The sequence below is a fragment of the Quercus lobata genome, chromosome 6 (assembly GCF_001633185.2).
Source record: "Quercus lobata isolate SW786 chromosome 6, ValleyOak3.0 Primary Assembly, whole genome shotgun sequence".
Lineage (NCBI taxonomy): Eukaryota > Viridiplantae > Streptophyta > Magnoliopsida > Fagales > Fagaceae > Quercus > Quercus lobata.
Genome location: NC_044909.1, coordinates 42,755,615 through 42,772,565, shown reverse-complemented (window position 1 = coordinate 42,772,565; position 16,951 = coordinate 42,755,615). Strand labels below are relative to the sequence as shown.

The window sequence follows — 16,951 nt, the reverse complement described above, 5'->3', positions numbered from 1 at the left end:
GACCACAGCAGATCTAATGAAGGCTTTGTCTGGTATGTATGAAAAGCCGTCAGCAAACAATAAAGTGCACTTGATGAAGAAACTGTTCAATCTGAAGATGGCAGAGAATGCATCAGTAGCACAACATCTGAATGAATTTAACACTATCACAAATCAATTGTCATCTGTAGAAATTGATTTTGATGATGAGATTCGTGCTCTGATCGTCTTGGCTTCTTTGCCAAACAGTTGGGAGGCAATGAGGATGGCAGTAAGCAATTCTACAGGAAAAGAAAAGCTCAAGTACAATGATATACGAGATTTAATTCTGGCTGAGGAGATTCGCCGAAGAGATGCAGGCGAAACCTTTGGATCTGGTTCTGCCCTAAACCTTGAGACAAGAGGCAGAGGTAATAACAGAAATTCAAATCGGGGCAGATCAAAATCCAGAAATTCTAATCGAAATAGAAGTAAATCTAGATCAGGCCAACAAGTACAATGCTGGAATTGTGGGAAAACAGGTCACTTTAGGAATCAATGCAAAAGTCCTAAGAAGAAGAATGAAGATGATTCTACTAATGCTGTAACAGAAGAGGTACAGGATGCATTACTTCTTGCAGTAGACAGTCCACTTGATGATTGGGTTTTGGATTCAGGAGTTTCGTTTCATACCACTCCACACCAAGAAATCATACAGAATTATGTTGCAGGTGATTTTGGTAAGGTGTATTTGGCTGATGGCTCAGCCTTGGATGTTATGGGCATGGGAGATGTTCGAATATTGTTGCCTAATGGGTCTGTTTGGTTACTGGAGAAGATTCGACATATTCCTGACCTGAGGAGGAATCTGATTTCTGTTGGACAACTTGATGATGAAGGTCATGCAATACTATTTGTTGGTGGTACTTGGAAGGTTACAAAGGGAGCTAGGGTATTGGCTCGTGGAAAGAAAACTGGTACTCTGTACATGACCTCAAGTCCAAGAGACACAATTGCAGTTGCTGATGCAAGTACTGATACAAGCCTATGGCACCGAAGACTTGGTCACATGAGTGAGAAAGGGATGAAGATGCTGCTGTCAAAAGGAAAATTACCAGAATTGAAGTCCATTGATTTTGACATGTGTGAAAGTTGCATCTTAGGAAAGCAGAAAAAGGTGAGCTTCTTGAAAACTGGCAGGACACCGAAGGCTGAAAAATTGGAGTTAGTACACACTGATTTGTGGGGGCCTTCTCCGGTTGCATCCCTTGGAGGTTCAAGGTACTACATCACTTTTATTGATGACTCAAGCAGAAAGGTATGGGTTTATTTTCTGAAAAATAAATCTGATGTATTTGAAACCTTTAAGAAGTGGAAGGCCATGGTTGAGACAGAAACAGGTTTAAAAGTAAAATGTTTGAGGTCAGATAATGGAGGAGAGTACATAGATGGAGGGTTCAGTGAGTATTGTGCTGCACAGGGAATTAGGATGGAGAAGACCATTCCTGGGACACCCCAGCAGAATGGTGTGGCTGAGCGCATGAACAGAACTCTCAATGAGCGTGCTAGGAGTATGAGGTTGCATGCTGGACTACCAAAAACTTTTTGGGCTGATGCTGTTAGCACTGCAGCTTACCTGATAAACCGAGGACCTTCAGTTCCCATGGAGTTCAGACTTCCTGAGGAGGTTTGGAGCGGTAAAGAGGTAAAGTTTTCACACTTAAAGTTTTTGGTTGTGTTTCTTATGTTCATATTGATTCTGATGCTCGTAGTAAACTTGATGCAAAGTCTAAAATATGTTTTTTCATTGGCTATGGTGATGAGAAATTTGGCTATAGGTTTTGGAATGAACAAAACAGGAAAATCATCAAAAGTAGAAATGTGATATTTAATGAACAGGTTATGTACAAGGACAAGTCAACTGTAGTGTCAGATGTTACAGGGATAGATCAAAAGAAATCTGAGTTTGTCAACTTAGATGAATTGACTGAAGGTACTGTCCAGAAAAGGGGTGAAGAAGATAAGGAGAATGTAAATTCACAGGTAGATCTGAGTAAACCTGTAGCTGAAGTCCGCAGATCTTCCAGGAACATTAGACCTCCACAACGTTATTCACCCGCTTTAAATTATCTCCTGTTGACTGATGGTGGTGAGCCAGAGTGTTATAATGAAGCCTTGCAAGATGAGAATTCAAGAAAGTGGGAGTTAGCCATGAAGGATGAGATGGATTCCTTGTTGGGGAATCAGACATGGGAACTGACCGAATTGCCAGTAGGAAAGAAGGCTTTGCACAACAAGTGGGTATACAGAATAAAGAATGAGCATGATGGTAGCAAACGTTACAAGGCCAGATTAGTTGTTAAAGGGTTCCAGCAGAAGGAATGCATTGACTACACAGAGATATTTTCTCCAGTTGTGAAGATGTCAACAATCAGACTAGTACTGGGAATGGTGGCTGCAGAAAACTTACACCTTGAGCAGTTAGATGTGAAGACAGCATTCCTTCATGGTGACTTGGAGGAAGATCTTTACATGATTCAGCCGGAAGGGTTCATTGCTCAAGGACAAGAGAATTTAGTATGCAAACTGAAAAAGAGCTTGTATGGCCTAAAACAAGCTCCAAGACAGTGGTACAAGAAATTTGACAGTTTTATGCATAGAATTGAGTTCAAGAGATGTGAAGCTGATCACTGTTGCTATGTTAAGTCTTTTGACAATTCTTACATCATATTACTGTTGTATGTGGATGATATGCTTATTGCAGGGTCTAGCATCGAGGAGATTAATAATCTGAAGAAGCAATTGTCCAAACAGTTTGCAATGAAGGATTTGGGAGCTGCAAAGCAAATCCTTGGTATGAGAATCATTAGAGACAAGGCTAATGGTACATTGAAGCTTTCACAGTCAGAGTATATGAAGAAAGTTCTCAGCAGGTTCAACATGAATGAAGCAAAACCAGTGAGCACACCCTTGGGTAGTCATTTCAAACTAAGCAAAGAACAATCACCGAAGACAGAAGAAGAAAGGGACCACATGAGCAAGGTGCCCTATGCCTCAGCTATTGGCAGCTTGATGTATGCTATGGTGTGTACAAGGCCAGACATTGCACATGCAGTGGGAGTTGTGAGCAGATTCATGAGTAGGCCTGGAAAGCAGCATTGGGAGGCAGTTAAGTGGATTCTGAGATATTTGAAGGGTTCATCAGATACATGTCTTTGCTTTACAGGTGCAAGTTTGAAACTGCAGGGTTATGTAGATGCTGATTTTGCTGGTGATATTGATAGTAGAAAGAGTACTACTGGGTTTGTTTTTACTCTGGGTGGTACAGCTATATCATGGGCTTCAAATCTACAAAAGATTGTTACTTTGTCTACTACAGAAGCTGAGTATGTTGCAGCAACTGAAGCTGGAAAGGAGATGATTTGGCTACATGGTTTCTTAGATGAATTGGGTAAGAAGCAGGAGATGGGCATTCTACACAGTGACAGTCAGAGTGCAATCTTTCTTGCCAAGAATTCGGCTTTTCATTCAAAGTCGAAGCACATACAGACAAAATACCACTTTATCCGTTACCTTGTTGAAGATAAGCTGGTAATGCTTGAGAAGATTTGTGGATCTAAGAACCCGGCAGACATGTTGACTAAGGGTGTCACTATTGAGAAGTTGAAGCTGTGCGCAGCTTCAATTGGTCTTCTAGCTTGAGGACAGGAGGATGAGTTGCAGGGATGAGGGATTGTGTTATGGAGGATTGTGGCTGATGTTTGCAGCTTGTGAGCCCTTAAGGGCTAAGGTGGAACTGATGGAGGAGTTTGCTAGTGTAGCTTGATCAATTCAAGCCAAGGTGGAGATTTGTTGAAGTAGGGCCCGTGTGTGGCTTGAATTGCCACAAGCCCACCTTCTTTGACCAAATCCTATTTGGAATAGTAACCCACCTTTTAGCCGACTTTGACATATATATATATATATTAGGTTTTGTGAAGCCATGTGCAGCCGTGAGAACACATATAGAAAAATTCCAATTAACCTAGTGATCAAGCCGTATGAGAGAAAATAGAGAAAAGAGAGGCAGCCAGTTTCTATTCTTATTTTTTCTGTGAGAGAGTGCTAGGGTGTAATTGGGATTTGGGTTTCTTGAGAGTGTTCTTGTGCACTATTGTATTTTCCCTGATAATAGTGAAATCCCTGCAACTCCGTGGACGTAGGCAAATTGCCGAACCACGTAAATATTGTCTTATGCGTGTGATTATTTTCTTTGACGTGTGTTTTCTCTATTTGTTTTGTTTCTCACAAGTTAGGAATTTTTGGTTAAATTCCCTACAAGTATAAGTATAGTCTTTATTGAAACAAATTACATTATGTTTTATTGGGCTCAAACCCATGTAAGAAAAAGGGTATGTTAGGGACTAAGTTTATTTATTTATTTATATTTTTTTTTTACAGATTGATAAGTTAAGACTATTCAAAAATCGATCAACATAACAGTTCCAGGTTTTGAAGCATTTAACTAGCTATTGACTACCATAGCGACAGAGAGTAAAGATCTAGAGATCTCCTCCATGTCACTAGAAATGTGGCATCATTGCCCATCATTAGTTTCAAATACATCTGACAACCATATGGACATTTGAATGGTCAAGTGGCCATTTTTTATGAATTTTTTTTTTTTTGGGGAGAGGGGAGTGTTATTTCTAAATTATCATTATATACGTTTTTCTCCTCTAAAAATATATCAGTAATTTTAAACACCTAAAGTATAACTAAGACAACCATAACCTGAAATTGATGCATCTGCATTATTTCTAGAGTAATGTTATCTTGCCCATATATTTGGGTCGCCATTGCCTTGCTGCGAATCAATTATCAATCAACTTGACTTAAATGTTAGGGGAATGGTATCATAGGAACTAATCAGGAAGACTTTAGTAAAGTCTTTTTCGATAGAAAAGATAGATCTCTATTAATTGATATATCATTCTAGAACTATATGCATTGGGCATATACTCAACCACCAGGCCGAATTTGTGTGATGGAATTTCTTCCATCCATACATATTCTGATTACAGGATTGACAAACCTTAGCTAAAGAAAGTGCTAATTATTAATCTACTACATGTCGTTGTTGACCAAAGGGAATCAAAAAGGAGACAATAATTAGCCAAAACCTTCGATTCAACCAGCAGTTGGCCCTCCCTCGTGAAACACGTTAAAGAGGAGTTTAATGCTGAATTGTGACTTTGTGAATTGTGAGTACTGTTCGACGCTTCAAGAGACTTGTTATGAAGCCAATTGGTTTTGTTGGTTGGAATCAAGAACTCCTAACTGATAAATGGACTACTTTGAGAGAGTCCAGACCTCCAAATTGAATACTCACTCAATAATAATACAGCTTGCTTTATTAATCAACATCAAGAAATATAAATAGATGACTTTACAAGATAAATGTAACATTTAGGATCCGTTTGAATATAGCTTATTTTGCTAAAAAATGAAAACTAAAAATACTGTAACAAAATAGTTTTTAAATATATAAATAGTGACGTGTGATTTATTTTTAATATTTTTTTCTGAATAAAATGGTTGTGGGTCTCATGAATAGTACATAAATAGTGCGTGAACAATAATTTTGTGTGTGTGAACAGTAATTTTGTCTCCTACCCAGAAACGTGTGCATAAAAAATAAAAAAATAAAAAAATAATAAATAAAGAAAACGCCAGACGCAGACGCGCTACCTTTTTCATCTGAATCCAAACAATCACTTAAATACAAAAGAAACCTAATCTTTATCTACTACAAGTAGATAAGATTTATTCAAATACTAAACTAACAATCTATCCTATTATTATCTAACTAGATTCATCACATGCGCTTTTGCGCATGCAATAACGTTTTTTTTTTTTGTTATAATGTTTAAAAGTAATATATAAATTTAATGGTTTATATTTTTTTTTAAGAAAGAAGTAAGGTAACGTGAAATAATATTTAAAAATGAAATTAAAATAGTGTCTTAAGTTTTAGGCTGAATGGAGAAGATAAAGGAAAAAGCCTAAAACTTCGAAACAGTAAATTATTCTTTTAACTAGTTTATATTTTTTAATTTAAAATTATTTAACTAAAAGATAGAAATATTTTAAAGAGTTTAAGAATTATGTGAAGGTATTTTAGTGTGTAAAATATTGAAACTCAGATAGAGAATCTTGTTATTTAAAGTATAGAAGATTACCCAACTCCTTATAAAATCTTAAATAATAAAATGAAATAAAAACTAGGCCCATAACAAGACTTTTTGGAGAACCTGCTCAATTGAAAAACGTACAGCATGAAGGATGGCCAAAACCAAAACCCATTGAGCTTTTAGAAATGAGTGCTACTGTGACAGAAAAAAGTGGGTGGTAATTCCTTAAACACAAAAAGCTCCAAACCAATTTAAAATTATCTCTTCCAACTCACTACATGACAATTTATAAGATTTTCATGTGTATTATTTCAACAAGTCACATAACTCATTAAAAAGTCATATGACTAAAAGTACACATAAATGGTCTCTTCAATCACCACATAGTAGGTTTTTTTTTTTTTTTTTTTTTTTTTTTTTTTATAGTTTTTTTAGTTTTCTTATAGGTGGGTGGAAGGGGATTTGTTTTTTTGTTTTTCCAAAGGAGAATTGTACAAGTGTGTTTACAAGAAGACTTTTAGAAGCATGGTAAGTTCATTTTGTGTGTGAAGGTTGTTGACACCAATCCCATACTTTGTATTTCTTTTGTTGAGTTTACTTATTTAAATTTTGAGATTCACCATGGGGAAGGTTCAGGAATCTTAATGAGACAAGGTTAGCTTTGTGCTCTATGTTATTTTTAGGGGGATTAATATTTTGATGGTTATGTATATATATTTTTTGTATGTTATAAACTTATAATGTAGGATACATTGTCCACCAATGGTTAGAAGAAACAAGTACAGCAGGTGTTGGAGATGGAATTGCTGCTACTACAAGTGTTGTTTTTGTAACTGAAACTACTACAAGGGCTGGAGAAGCAAGGGTTGTTGTTACAAGTGCTGGAGATTCAATAGCTGCTGTTGCAAGTGCTAAAGATTCAAATTCAAAGGATGCAGGCCAAGAAGAAGAACAAACCTTGGAGGATTTGAGAACATATAACTAGGCATTAACAATAATCTATTTTATGTAATCCACATACAATTAGTGGTGATGATTTTGGAGCTTTAGGTGATATAGATTATGTACCCACAAATAATTTTGGAATTCTTTTTTGTACTTAATATAATTCTGCAGCTTTAGGTGATAATTCTCATCTATTTATCCTGAATAAAGTTCCATTTTTACAGATTGCATATTTAGGTGATATACATGACTATGTTGTTACATCAATAGCATGGAAACTCTTATGGGAATACCTATTTTGTCAAACTTGAAAATATGTTATTACAAAATGAAATACCTATTCTGTGAGTAAGATTTTTTTTTTCTCTGGACACAATTCTCGAATTTAGATTATATATATTGTGTCGTTGTTGTTTGTCGTAATACCTATAATTTAGATTATATAAAATGCAATAGTGTTGTTTATCTGCCGTAATCAATGGTGTTGTTTGTCTTTGGCACCCAATGATTATCAAAGTCAACATAAAGCTAAATTTCATTGAACTTCATAAACTCAACAAAAGGTAACATTAATCTACAATTGTCTACTAAACCAAAAGCTAATATAAAGATAAATTTTTTGATACATCACTATTATTGGCATCATTATTCAAAAAGTTATATCAAGGTAACAACATATAGGTTGCTTTTGTTTTGCCAACATACAAAAACACATGAAAACAAACTACAAAAAATAGCTATGACCCTATTGGTGCCTACTTTAGCTTCTTCACAACTATTTTGTATTTATCCATCATTGATTGATACTTTAGAGCTTTAATTTATCCCACTGCTTCATATTTGACATCTTCATCTCTTTAATGAAAAATCTTACATAGTTGATGACCCCCTACAATAACCCAACAAGAAACAAAAATTTAATAATTAGTATAGCCAACAACAATACCAGATTTTTTTTTTTTTTTGGTAGGTAAATAAAACTCCATTGCAATTATGATGAAAAAGTACCAAGGAAAAGACAAAGCAGGCAATGTGCTAGGAACCATAAAAATAGCAAACTAATATATAAGAAAGTATAATTATCTAGCAAATCTGGTAAGGAATTAAAAGTAAAAATATTTGAAGTATGGTTAGGTCACTCTTTGTGCTTACTGCCTCAGTTTAGATTGTCATATGCACATCTATGTTAACATGAAGAACAAAATAATAGTTGGGTAAGAAGATTATGCACTTATAGATTTGGAATTTAATTTAGTGAAGTAAATCACGTAGAAAATTTTAATTTGCATTAAAAGGGTAATATCCATTCTTTTCTCAAGTGTTGCTAGTTCTACTTAAGCTTTACATACCTAGTGCATTTTCATATCTCTTTGTGCATGTTCACAAGACAGCACACAAGCTACCATTTTTTTTTGTGAGTTCACAAGCATTACATTAAACAAGCACACACATCCATAGCAAAACCATCACATGAACAAAGATTCACATGCATACACCAACATTAGCACAATACACAACACACAACCATAACAAACCTTAAATCCACATCAAAAAATCCCCACAGAAACAACCAAACACCAAACCCACGGCCAAAATACCAATCCCAAAAATCCCTTATTTTCAAATCTCCACACTTGGACCCAAATATAAAATCCCATTTTTCAATCTCCAAACCCATGGACAAAAAAAAAAGAAAAAAAAGGAGGGACCTTTGAGCAGAAATAAAGAGAGAAGAAAATAAGATAAGAAAAATAAAGAGAGACGGAGAGGTTGGAGCTTGTGTGGCGGCTTATCAGTGAAGACTGAGGGATGTGAAGAGAGAAACTTGAGAAAAAATTTAGGAAGAAAATTACCTGAGAAAACACAAAATCCTTTCTCCACACGATTTGGAATTGAGGGAGAGACCAAATTCAATGTTTTCAATTTGGGGTAATTAGTCTTAGGGTTTTTTGGGACTAGCTCTAGGACTGAGGCTAGAAACTAATATGGGACAGAGTAAGTGAGAGAAGGAGAGGAACAAAATATTATACGTGAGGGGAGCAGGAAAGCTTCCAGCATAAGATGGATTTGCTAGAAAAAGAAGATTTGGAGGTTTTCTGACGAGACAAAGGCTGATCTCGTTGGAACTTGCAATGTTCAGCAGTGTTGTGTCACCGGAGACACTGCAACTGGGAAGTGGCTATTAGGGTTTGGGGTTGAGAGAAAGCAGGGGCTATGGTGGCGTGGGGACTGGGAAGAGAGAGAGAGATTTGATTTTGAAAAGAGGAAAAGTAAGAGAGATGCTATGTCCACAATATTTTTACAAAAAATCACAAGTGGTTAGTTGTTATTAGTTAAAATTTGAACATAACACTAAGATTACTTTTTTGCCCCAACAATAACAACCAATAACAACCTACCACTTAGGATTTGTTGTAAAAATATTGTGAAAATGTTGTTGACATATCATTTCTCGAAAAGTAATTGGTTTTTGGTTTTGCAGAGAGAGTAAATGGTGGGTGTTTGAAATTTTTTTAGGGCCAATTTAGTCATTCTATTTTAAATACCTCAATACACTATGTGTCTTTTTTTAGGCTAGGTGTCGATTTCTTATTGGTCTTAGAAACACCACATGTGTGCTGAGTTGGAGTTTCTAAAACACTATATACTTTCTCATTTAATAGAGATAAAACTTGGGGACAATAGTAAAAATATATTTCTAACTCTACTTAAAATGTTTCTCAAAAAAAAAAAAAAAAAAAAACTCTACTTAAAATGCCTACAAAATAGGACACTCTTCTACTAATCCATGGTTTCAAAACAAACTTATCCAAAATTTAAATTAAAAAAAAAAAAAACCTTCTTAATTCACTTTGTATATTTCCTTCAAAACTACGTTCCAATTTTTTTAAAAAACTTTATCAATACTCATCGATTTCTTTTTGGGTTGTGTTATAATCTGAAAATTGATATGAATGGAAAATTATAACACTAAAAAAACTACTTTAATTATAATATTCAAATTATTTTCTAAAATTTTGTTTGTTCCCTCAAATGTCACAAATACCACGCATGGTAAATTTAGGTAATGGATTCAGTGAATTCGAATACCATGCTATAAATTTGGAGATCTCAAGTCAAATTTTATCTGCAATGCCATTGGCACATGAGACTCTTTGGTGTCTCACGGTTATGGAGTGAAATATTCTGACTCTCGCAGGTAAGAACGAGGGGGCATAGTCGTAATTAAGGTCAATACTAGGACTTGGGCCCACTTTACTTCAACGAGTAACGATTAACGGGTGCACCGTTTCTTTTTTAGAGAGAGCATTTTCGGTTTATTTCCATATTTGTCATCTCCATTCCCATTTCTCTTTCTTATAGGAAAACAAGACTCAGCCCCCAAACAAAACCGAAACACACGGAAAAAAAAAAATGGTATCGGACTCGGATCTTATCGCCCGGCTCCACGAGTTTCTCCGGAACTCGGACCTGACCACGACGAGCACCGCCACCGTGCGCCGGAAGCTGGAGGAGGATTTCGGCGTGGATTTGACGGACAAGAAGGTCTTTATAAGAGAACAGGTCGACTTGTTCCTCCAGAGCGAGCAAGAGAGACTCGCCGAAATTGAACAAGACGGAGAGGAGGATGATCGGACGGCCGAGGTTCAATCTCAACAATCCGACGTCGACGACGACGACGACGACGATGATCAAGAAGAAGTAGTTGAAGAATCCAGTAATGGGAAGCGTAAAAAACGGTCAGTTATTATCTTTTTCTCATTTTCAAGAATTCACATTCTAAAATTGACCATTTTTGCTATTGGATTCGGAGCTTTTAATTTACTATTTTTGCAATTGGATTATGTAATTAGCATTACACATGGAAAATGGAAATACACAAAAGATTCAAATTAGGTTTATCAGTTAACTTTTGTTTTTTAATTTGGGCATTTTGTGGTTGTTACTTTGACAAAGGTTATCTATGTGGCAATTTAATTAGGAAATTATTTAAGAAAATTGGGGTTTGTAATTGGGACTTTGTACATTATGTGTTTTGAAAGCAATTGATAAAGTTACGTGCGTTATGGGTTTTTTGTAGGTGGCAGTGATTAGTTTCACGTGCATGTTCACGTTATTCTTCACCTTTAAGTAATAGGAAAGTCTAATTAGGGCTTTGCTTTTGTTATACGCTGTTGCTTTAATTTTTCATCTATGGCTGAATCTTTATTGTAAAGGCCCAATTATATATATGATGGTAAAATTTTGGAAGGAGCTTGTGATTGACAGAGGCTGAAGGAATTTGTGGCTGTTATTTTGCATATATGACTGATTATCTAATTTGAACAGGCTAAAAAATCAAGTGTCTATCATTGTCATCGAAAGTTTTGAACCAAGAATAACAATAGATGTTTTAGAAAGAAAAAAAAAAATAGTGATTTTCTCTTTTGAATTATCCTTTGGTGGCTTTTTGTTTGATTTACTTAGAAGCTCCATAGTTTTTCGGGTGAAATTTTAAAGGAAGTTGAGAAAAATGGATCTTTTATTTGAGCTTCATGAATGTTATATATTTTTGGAGAAGTTTACCCTGTTGTCTCAGCTAGCTTAAGTTATGTTCTCAAGAACATATTTCTTAGAATCATTTTTTCTCAGAAGAAAGGACATTTTTTCCTCTTTGTAATCTTTTGGGTAATTTGATTTTTGGAGTTGCAAGTCATTTGCAATTCTTCCAAATGTATATGGTAGATGGTAGACAGTAATACTAGTAGTTGTTATGCTGCTTTGTAGTAGAAAATCACTGGAGTTTGGCTGTGTGAGTCCAAAATTATGAATTCACTGATACAAAGTGCAAGCTACTACAGCTCCCTCCCCATCTTTGCATTCTGTACTTTAATAGCAGACTATTAATCACTTCTTATGGCTTCTTATCAGCCTATTGTGCATCTTGTATGAAAATTTAGAAGTAATGGTCAAGAGGCTATTTATTTTGAAAGAATAGCTCTCTTTCAATTTACAAATGTTCCCAATTGACTTCATGGAAAAGCATCCACTTCAATGCAAAATTTTCTTGATGTTATTAAAGATGCGCATTCCAAACACCATCTTAACTATTTGGTTAATTTTGTGGTTGTCCCTGTAATCACACAAATTGTAAATTTAATTGGAAATTAGTTTTATTTATTGTCATTTTAAATAAAATTACCCAAATGCTCTCATGTATTTACCCGGAAAATGTCTCCTTTTATATTGGTGTGTATGCTGGGATTTTTTTTATCATTCAGTTAGTTGCACACGTACCCAATGGATTTTGAACCCACAACCTCATCCACCACCTATTCTTGTGGAAGAACGAAGTGTCATTTGAACTAGAATTCATTGGCAATTTGGCATAAAGTCAAATGGGATTTTTTAACAGAGATTGCACTTTATTTTTAAACTGACTGTTGTTTTTTCTTAAATTTCAGGCCTAACAAGCTTAGTAATGAGGTCAAGAAAAGAGGGGGTGGTTTTACCAAATTATGTGGCCTTTCTCCACAACTTCAGGAATTCCTTGGGGCGTCTGAAATGGCAAGGACTGAGGTATATTAAGAAAGTTATGGAGAAGTTACTTTTTAATTTTATAACTTATTAAAAAAAAAAAAAAAATTTTCAATTGTCATTGGTTAATATGCTGATTCAGAAGTCATAATCATCATAAAATTATCTGTTTTTATCTCGGTTCTAGGTCGTCAAGCAACTCTGGGTCCATATTAGAGAGAAAAATTTGCAAGACCCTAGTAATAGGCGAAATATAAATTGTGATGAACCATTGCGTGGCCTTTTTGGTGTTGATTCCATCAACATGTTCCAAATGAATAAGTCCTTATCAAAGCATATCTGGCCGTTAAATTCAGACGATGGTATGCCATTTCCACTTTATTTTTGTTAGTTATTCATTTTCTTTTCTGTTATTTGAGATGTTGGATCTGTAAATGTTGAAAAGAAAATTTCTTGTTTTAATTCTAACTCTGTTCATTATTTGAGAAGGATTATAAAATTTAACAACTGCATTGATCCAAAAATACTTTTTTGAAATATGCTGCCTCTATTTTATCTATTATGGAATCTAAGTAGCCTGTCTCTTAGTTTCAATTTTATGTGATTTCTTGAAAGAACACGTGTGCTGTCTTTCTTGATATAGTTGTGCCAGTGAAGTCAACACCGAAGGAAAAGCATCAGAAGCAAGAAAAAGAAGAAGGTAGGATCAATAAATTAAGTTTCTTGTTGGTATTATGGTGCTATGTTATGTTCTAAAAGTTGCTCTGCATCAATACTTGGAGTGACAATGATCTTCTCACCAATTGCGTGAAACTAATGGTGATATATGTTTCACAGTTTCAGCTTAGCTGAACTCATACCTTCTACTTGCTTGTCACATCAGAATTCTGCTTTTAAAAAAAAAAAAATCATTTTAATATGTACTAGGCTAGGTCTTTCAGTGCAGTGGGAGTCTATTTAACACAATCTTCTTGTTCACTGAAAATTTATAATAAAGGTGAACTTTAACAGATTTCGTTGCTAAAAAATTGTTTACATTTACTAATTGAATCTATTCATTTCTGAACAGCATATACTAGACAATTACTTGTCACAGGTTTGGGGAAGTCTTTTTATGTACTTCATCTTGATCTCCATTTCAGATCCAGATGAGCCAAAAAAGAAGGAGAAGAGGCAGAAGGGAGGGAAATCGGGTTTTCTTGCTCCTCTTCAACTTTCGGATGCCCTAGTAAAGTTCTTTGGTACTGGGGAAAGTGCATTATCACGGGCAGATGTTGTGAAGAGAATGTGGGAATACATAAAACAAAACAACCTCCAGGTATGTTTTTTCTTGCCTTGTTGAAACTTGAAACCCTATGATTACTTGTATTTGTAGGTTTATATCTCATGTGTGGGACCCAGATATACAGAACTTAAAGTTCTTCCACCATATTGATTTCTTGGTTAGAGTTTGTCGGTGTACCCTTTTTTATTTAATTCTTATTTAAAAATAAAATAGCCTAATGAGAAATGGTAAAATCATGTTCCGCTCTTTAATTAATTTTACTGATATTGAAAAATCGTAGTAGCCTACTGAGTTAAGAAAATGAGTAGTACTCATTAAGAAATGAGGATCACCTAGACCTTGTAAGAAAGTTCTGATGTGTGTTTAGCTCTTGCTTACTGGGCTTATCATTCTTTGTTTGAAAACCTCTTTTTCTGGGTAAGTAAAAAATAACTAGAAAAGGATGCCAAAGGGGGCATCTCTCAGGTACACTGGAGTATACAAGAGGAACACCAAAAGGAAGATGAACCAGTAAGTTACATTTTTCTGACCACTAGTAACGTAGAAGCGGAAATTGTGCTAAATTTTGGGCTGAATGATGATGTGGAATCTAGTGTCTAGTTTTCTAATTTATGTAAGTCTTGAGGTTGACACCTTGTTATTGTTAGGGTTTACTTTGAATCTTTACAAGACAGATGAAACCCTATATACACAGGAATCTGTAGAATTTGTCGTTATTTATGCTTTATTTTGGGGATTTTATCATTTTGATGGAGATGGATAAATTTTTTATTTATTTATAATTTTTACAAGTATTTGGTAGAGCTAGATAACTGCTGTTGATAGAGGAAAATTTATAAGTTGTGTGATGGAAGTGCTTTACTATCAGTGTTGGCTTCCTATGGTGCTTTCTTTGTGAATGTGTAGCCAGAATGTCACTCAAACTTGTGTTATTTGCTTGATCATGAAGGACCCATCTGACAAGAGGAGAATCATATGTGATGGGAAGCTGAAAGAACTCTTTGATGTCGATTCCTTTCATGGTTTCACAGTTTCAAAACTCTTAACTGTTCATTTCATCAAGACAGAACAATGAGTCACTTACGCGGATCAAGCCCAAGGATATGGAAGTTTTGCTACTAAATTTAGTGTAGCTTTTTAGTGTTTCGTTTGTTGGTTCTTTCATGTATCTTTTTGTAAGGCCCACAAAGAGGGCAAATAGAAAAAAATTAAAAAAGAAAAAAAAAATAGTCTCTTTTTTTTCCCAAACATTTCGTATGACATTGTCATGTCTTCTTTAGCCGCTGCTGAAATTTTAGTATTCTTTGTTAAGGCCAAAAACTGGAGATTTTCGGTACAGAGTGCCTCCACTGCAGTCATTCAGTAGACTGAACATGTTGCCTTTCAACTTAATTTGATATTTCTGGATCTTGGTTGTGATTTCCACATGAGAAATTAGGTCCACAAATCCTCTGGAAAAAGGCTCAAGTAACAGCCATTATATTCATAATGAGTTGTTGCTTAATTGATATTTCCTTTTCCATAATAATGGGATGGACGGGGTGATAGTGGACTCATCTCCTACGAGTGCCTGTTTGGAACTTATCAATAAATAAATTAAAAAAAAAAAAAAATTAGAGGTAATTTCAGTCATGACATTTGCACCTAATGATTGATGATTATTATCAGACCAAGATTTCAATTAGATTTTTGGTGTAGGAAGAAAAACAAACTTATTCATATACTAGAGATTTAGTAATTTTTTCTAGTAAATTCAATGATGTTTTAAAATAAAGTAATGTTGTGATGAATAATTTATATGTTTATTTGAAAGCTGGTAGTGATGCATCTGAATTGATACTGATTTCTGAAATTAAAAAATGAAAAAAGAAATAGAATTGATACTAATTCACATCCATCTCATAATGTTTCTACAAATTCCAAAATTCAATATTCTAAAATGATGGTTTTATTGTTGGATTTTGTTAACAAATCCCTGATACATATATCCAAAAAAGCACACACAACCACAATGAATTTGTGTAAAACTGTAAATACATGAATCATGAACATGTGTGTTTTTTATTCTTTGAAAGTGTGTATTACAGGTCATAATTGAGCATTTATTAATCTTTAACATGTGCCCTTAGTCACTCATTAACATAAACCTTTATTATTTTGTATATCTAATCTAAGGCCTTAAAACCAACAATGAGATGATTTGAAATCTTTATTATCTTGTTTATCTAATCTAAGCCTTAAAACCAAGAGTGGGATGCTTTGCGTGGTCTAAGTCAATGACCCGAAAATGTAGAGTTTATCAAATTAAAGAGACCAATTCAAACTCCCAATTTTTTTATTTCAAGGCTTGAAGATACAAAAGAAATTAAATGAAGAGCACGAATGACGATTCAGTGCTTTTCTCCGTTATTGATCTTGTTTAAAATAAGCACAACAACTATTAACTATTGCTGGTTATGTTACATAAAGAATTTTTTATTTTTTTGGGGGATGAACATGGGAATGCATTAGATAAATAAAAGAAAGGGTTTTTTTTTTTTTTTTTTTTTTGGGGGTTTAACTTGTATAAAAAGAAAAGTACATTTGTTAAGGAGGCTCCTAAGGGTCCTAATTACATGAAAATAGTAAAAACTAATATAAAAAAAGAAAAAAAAAAAAAAAGAAGAGTAATTGCACATTTTGGACATTTAATGTCTATAAGTTCAAGTATGATGTCCACATTTAAAATGTGAAATAAGAAATGTGTACTGATGTATTTTAGCACTCATTAACATAATCCAAAAAGAAAGGATAGACAAAATATCACATCTAATTGAAAAAAATAAAAATAAAAATCTCCTTATTCTGTTGGTAGATCTTGTTGTACACAAGCTTTTGATGAGTATTATTTTTTTTTAAAAAAACTTTCAAAAAATGATACACTTAAAAGCTAGTATAGGTTAAATTCTATCATATCCATATTTGGAGATGTGGCCACCCAACCAAGATGGATGGGGTGACCCATTTAAACCAATGGTCTTCACCTTCTCGATTCTTAGCAATTTGTTGTTTTGTGAGCTACCCACCCATGATG

General features: G+C 34.6%; 1 protein-coding gene across 1 annotated transcript; it reads left to right on the top strand.

Moving 5' to 3' along the window:
- The first annotated feature begins 10,338 nt into the window (after positions 1-10,338).
- On the top strand, positions 10,339-15,297 carry LOC115950918 (protein TRI1-like). Its single transcript, XM_031068194.1, has 6 exons — positions 10,339-10,816; positions 12,521-12,635; positions 12,781-12,955; positions 13,237-13,293; positions 13,736-13,911; positions 14,828-15,297. The coding sequence occupies exons 1-6, from the start codon at positions 10,491-10,493 to the stop codon at positions 14,951-14,953; spliced, it is 975 nt and encodes a 324-aa protein (XP_030924054.1). The 5' UTR covers positions 10,339-10,490; the 3' UTR covers positions 14,954-15,297.
- The last annotated feature ends 1,654 nt before the right edge of the window (positions 15,298-16,951 follow it).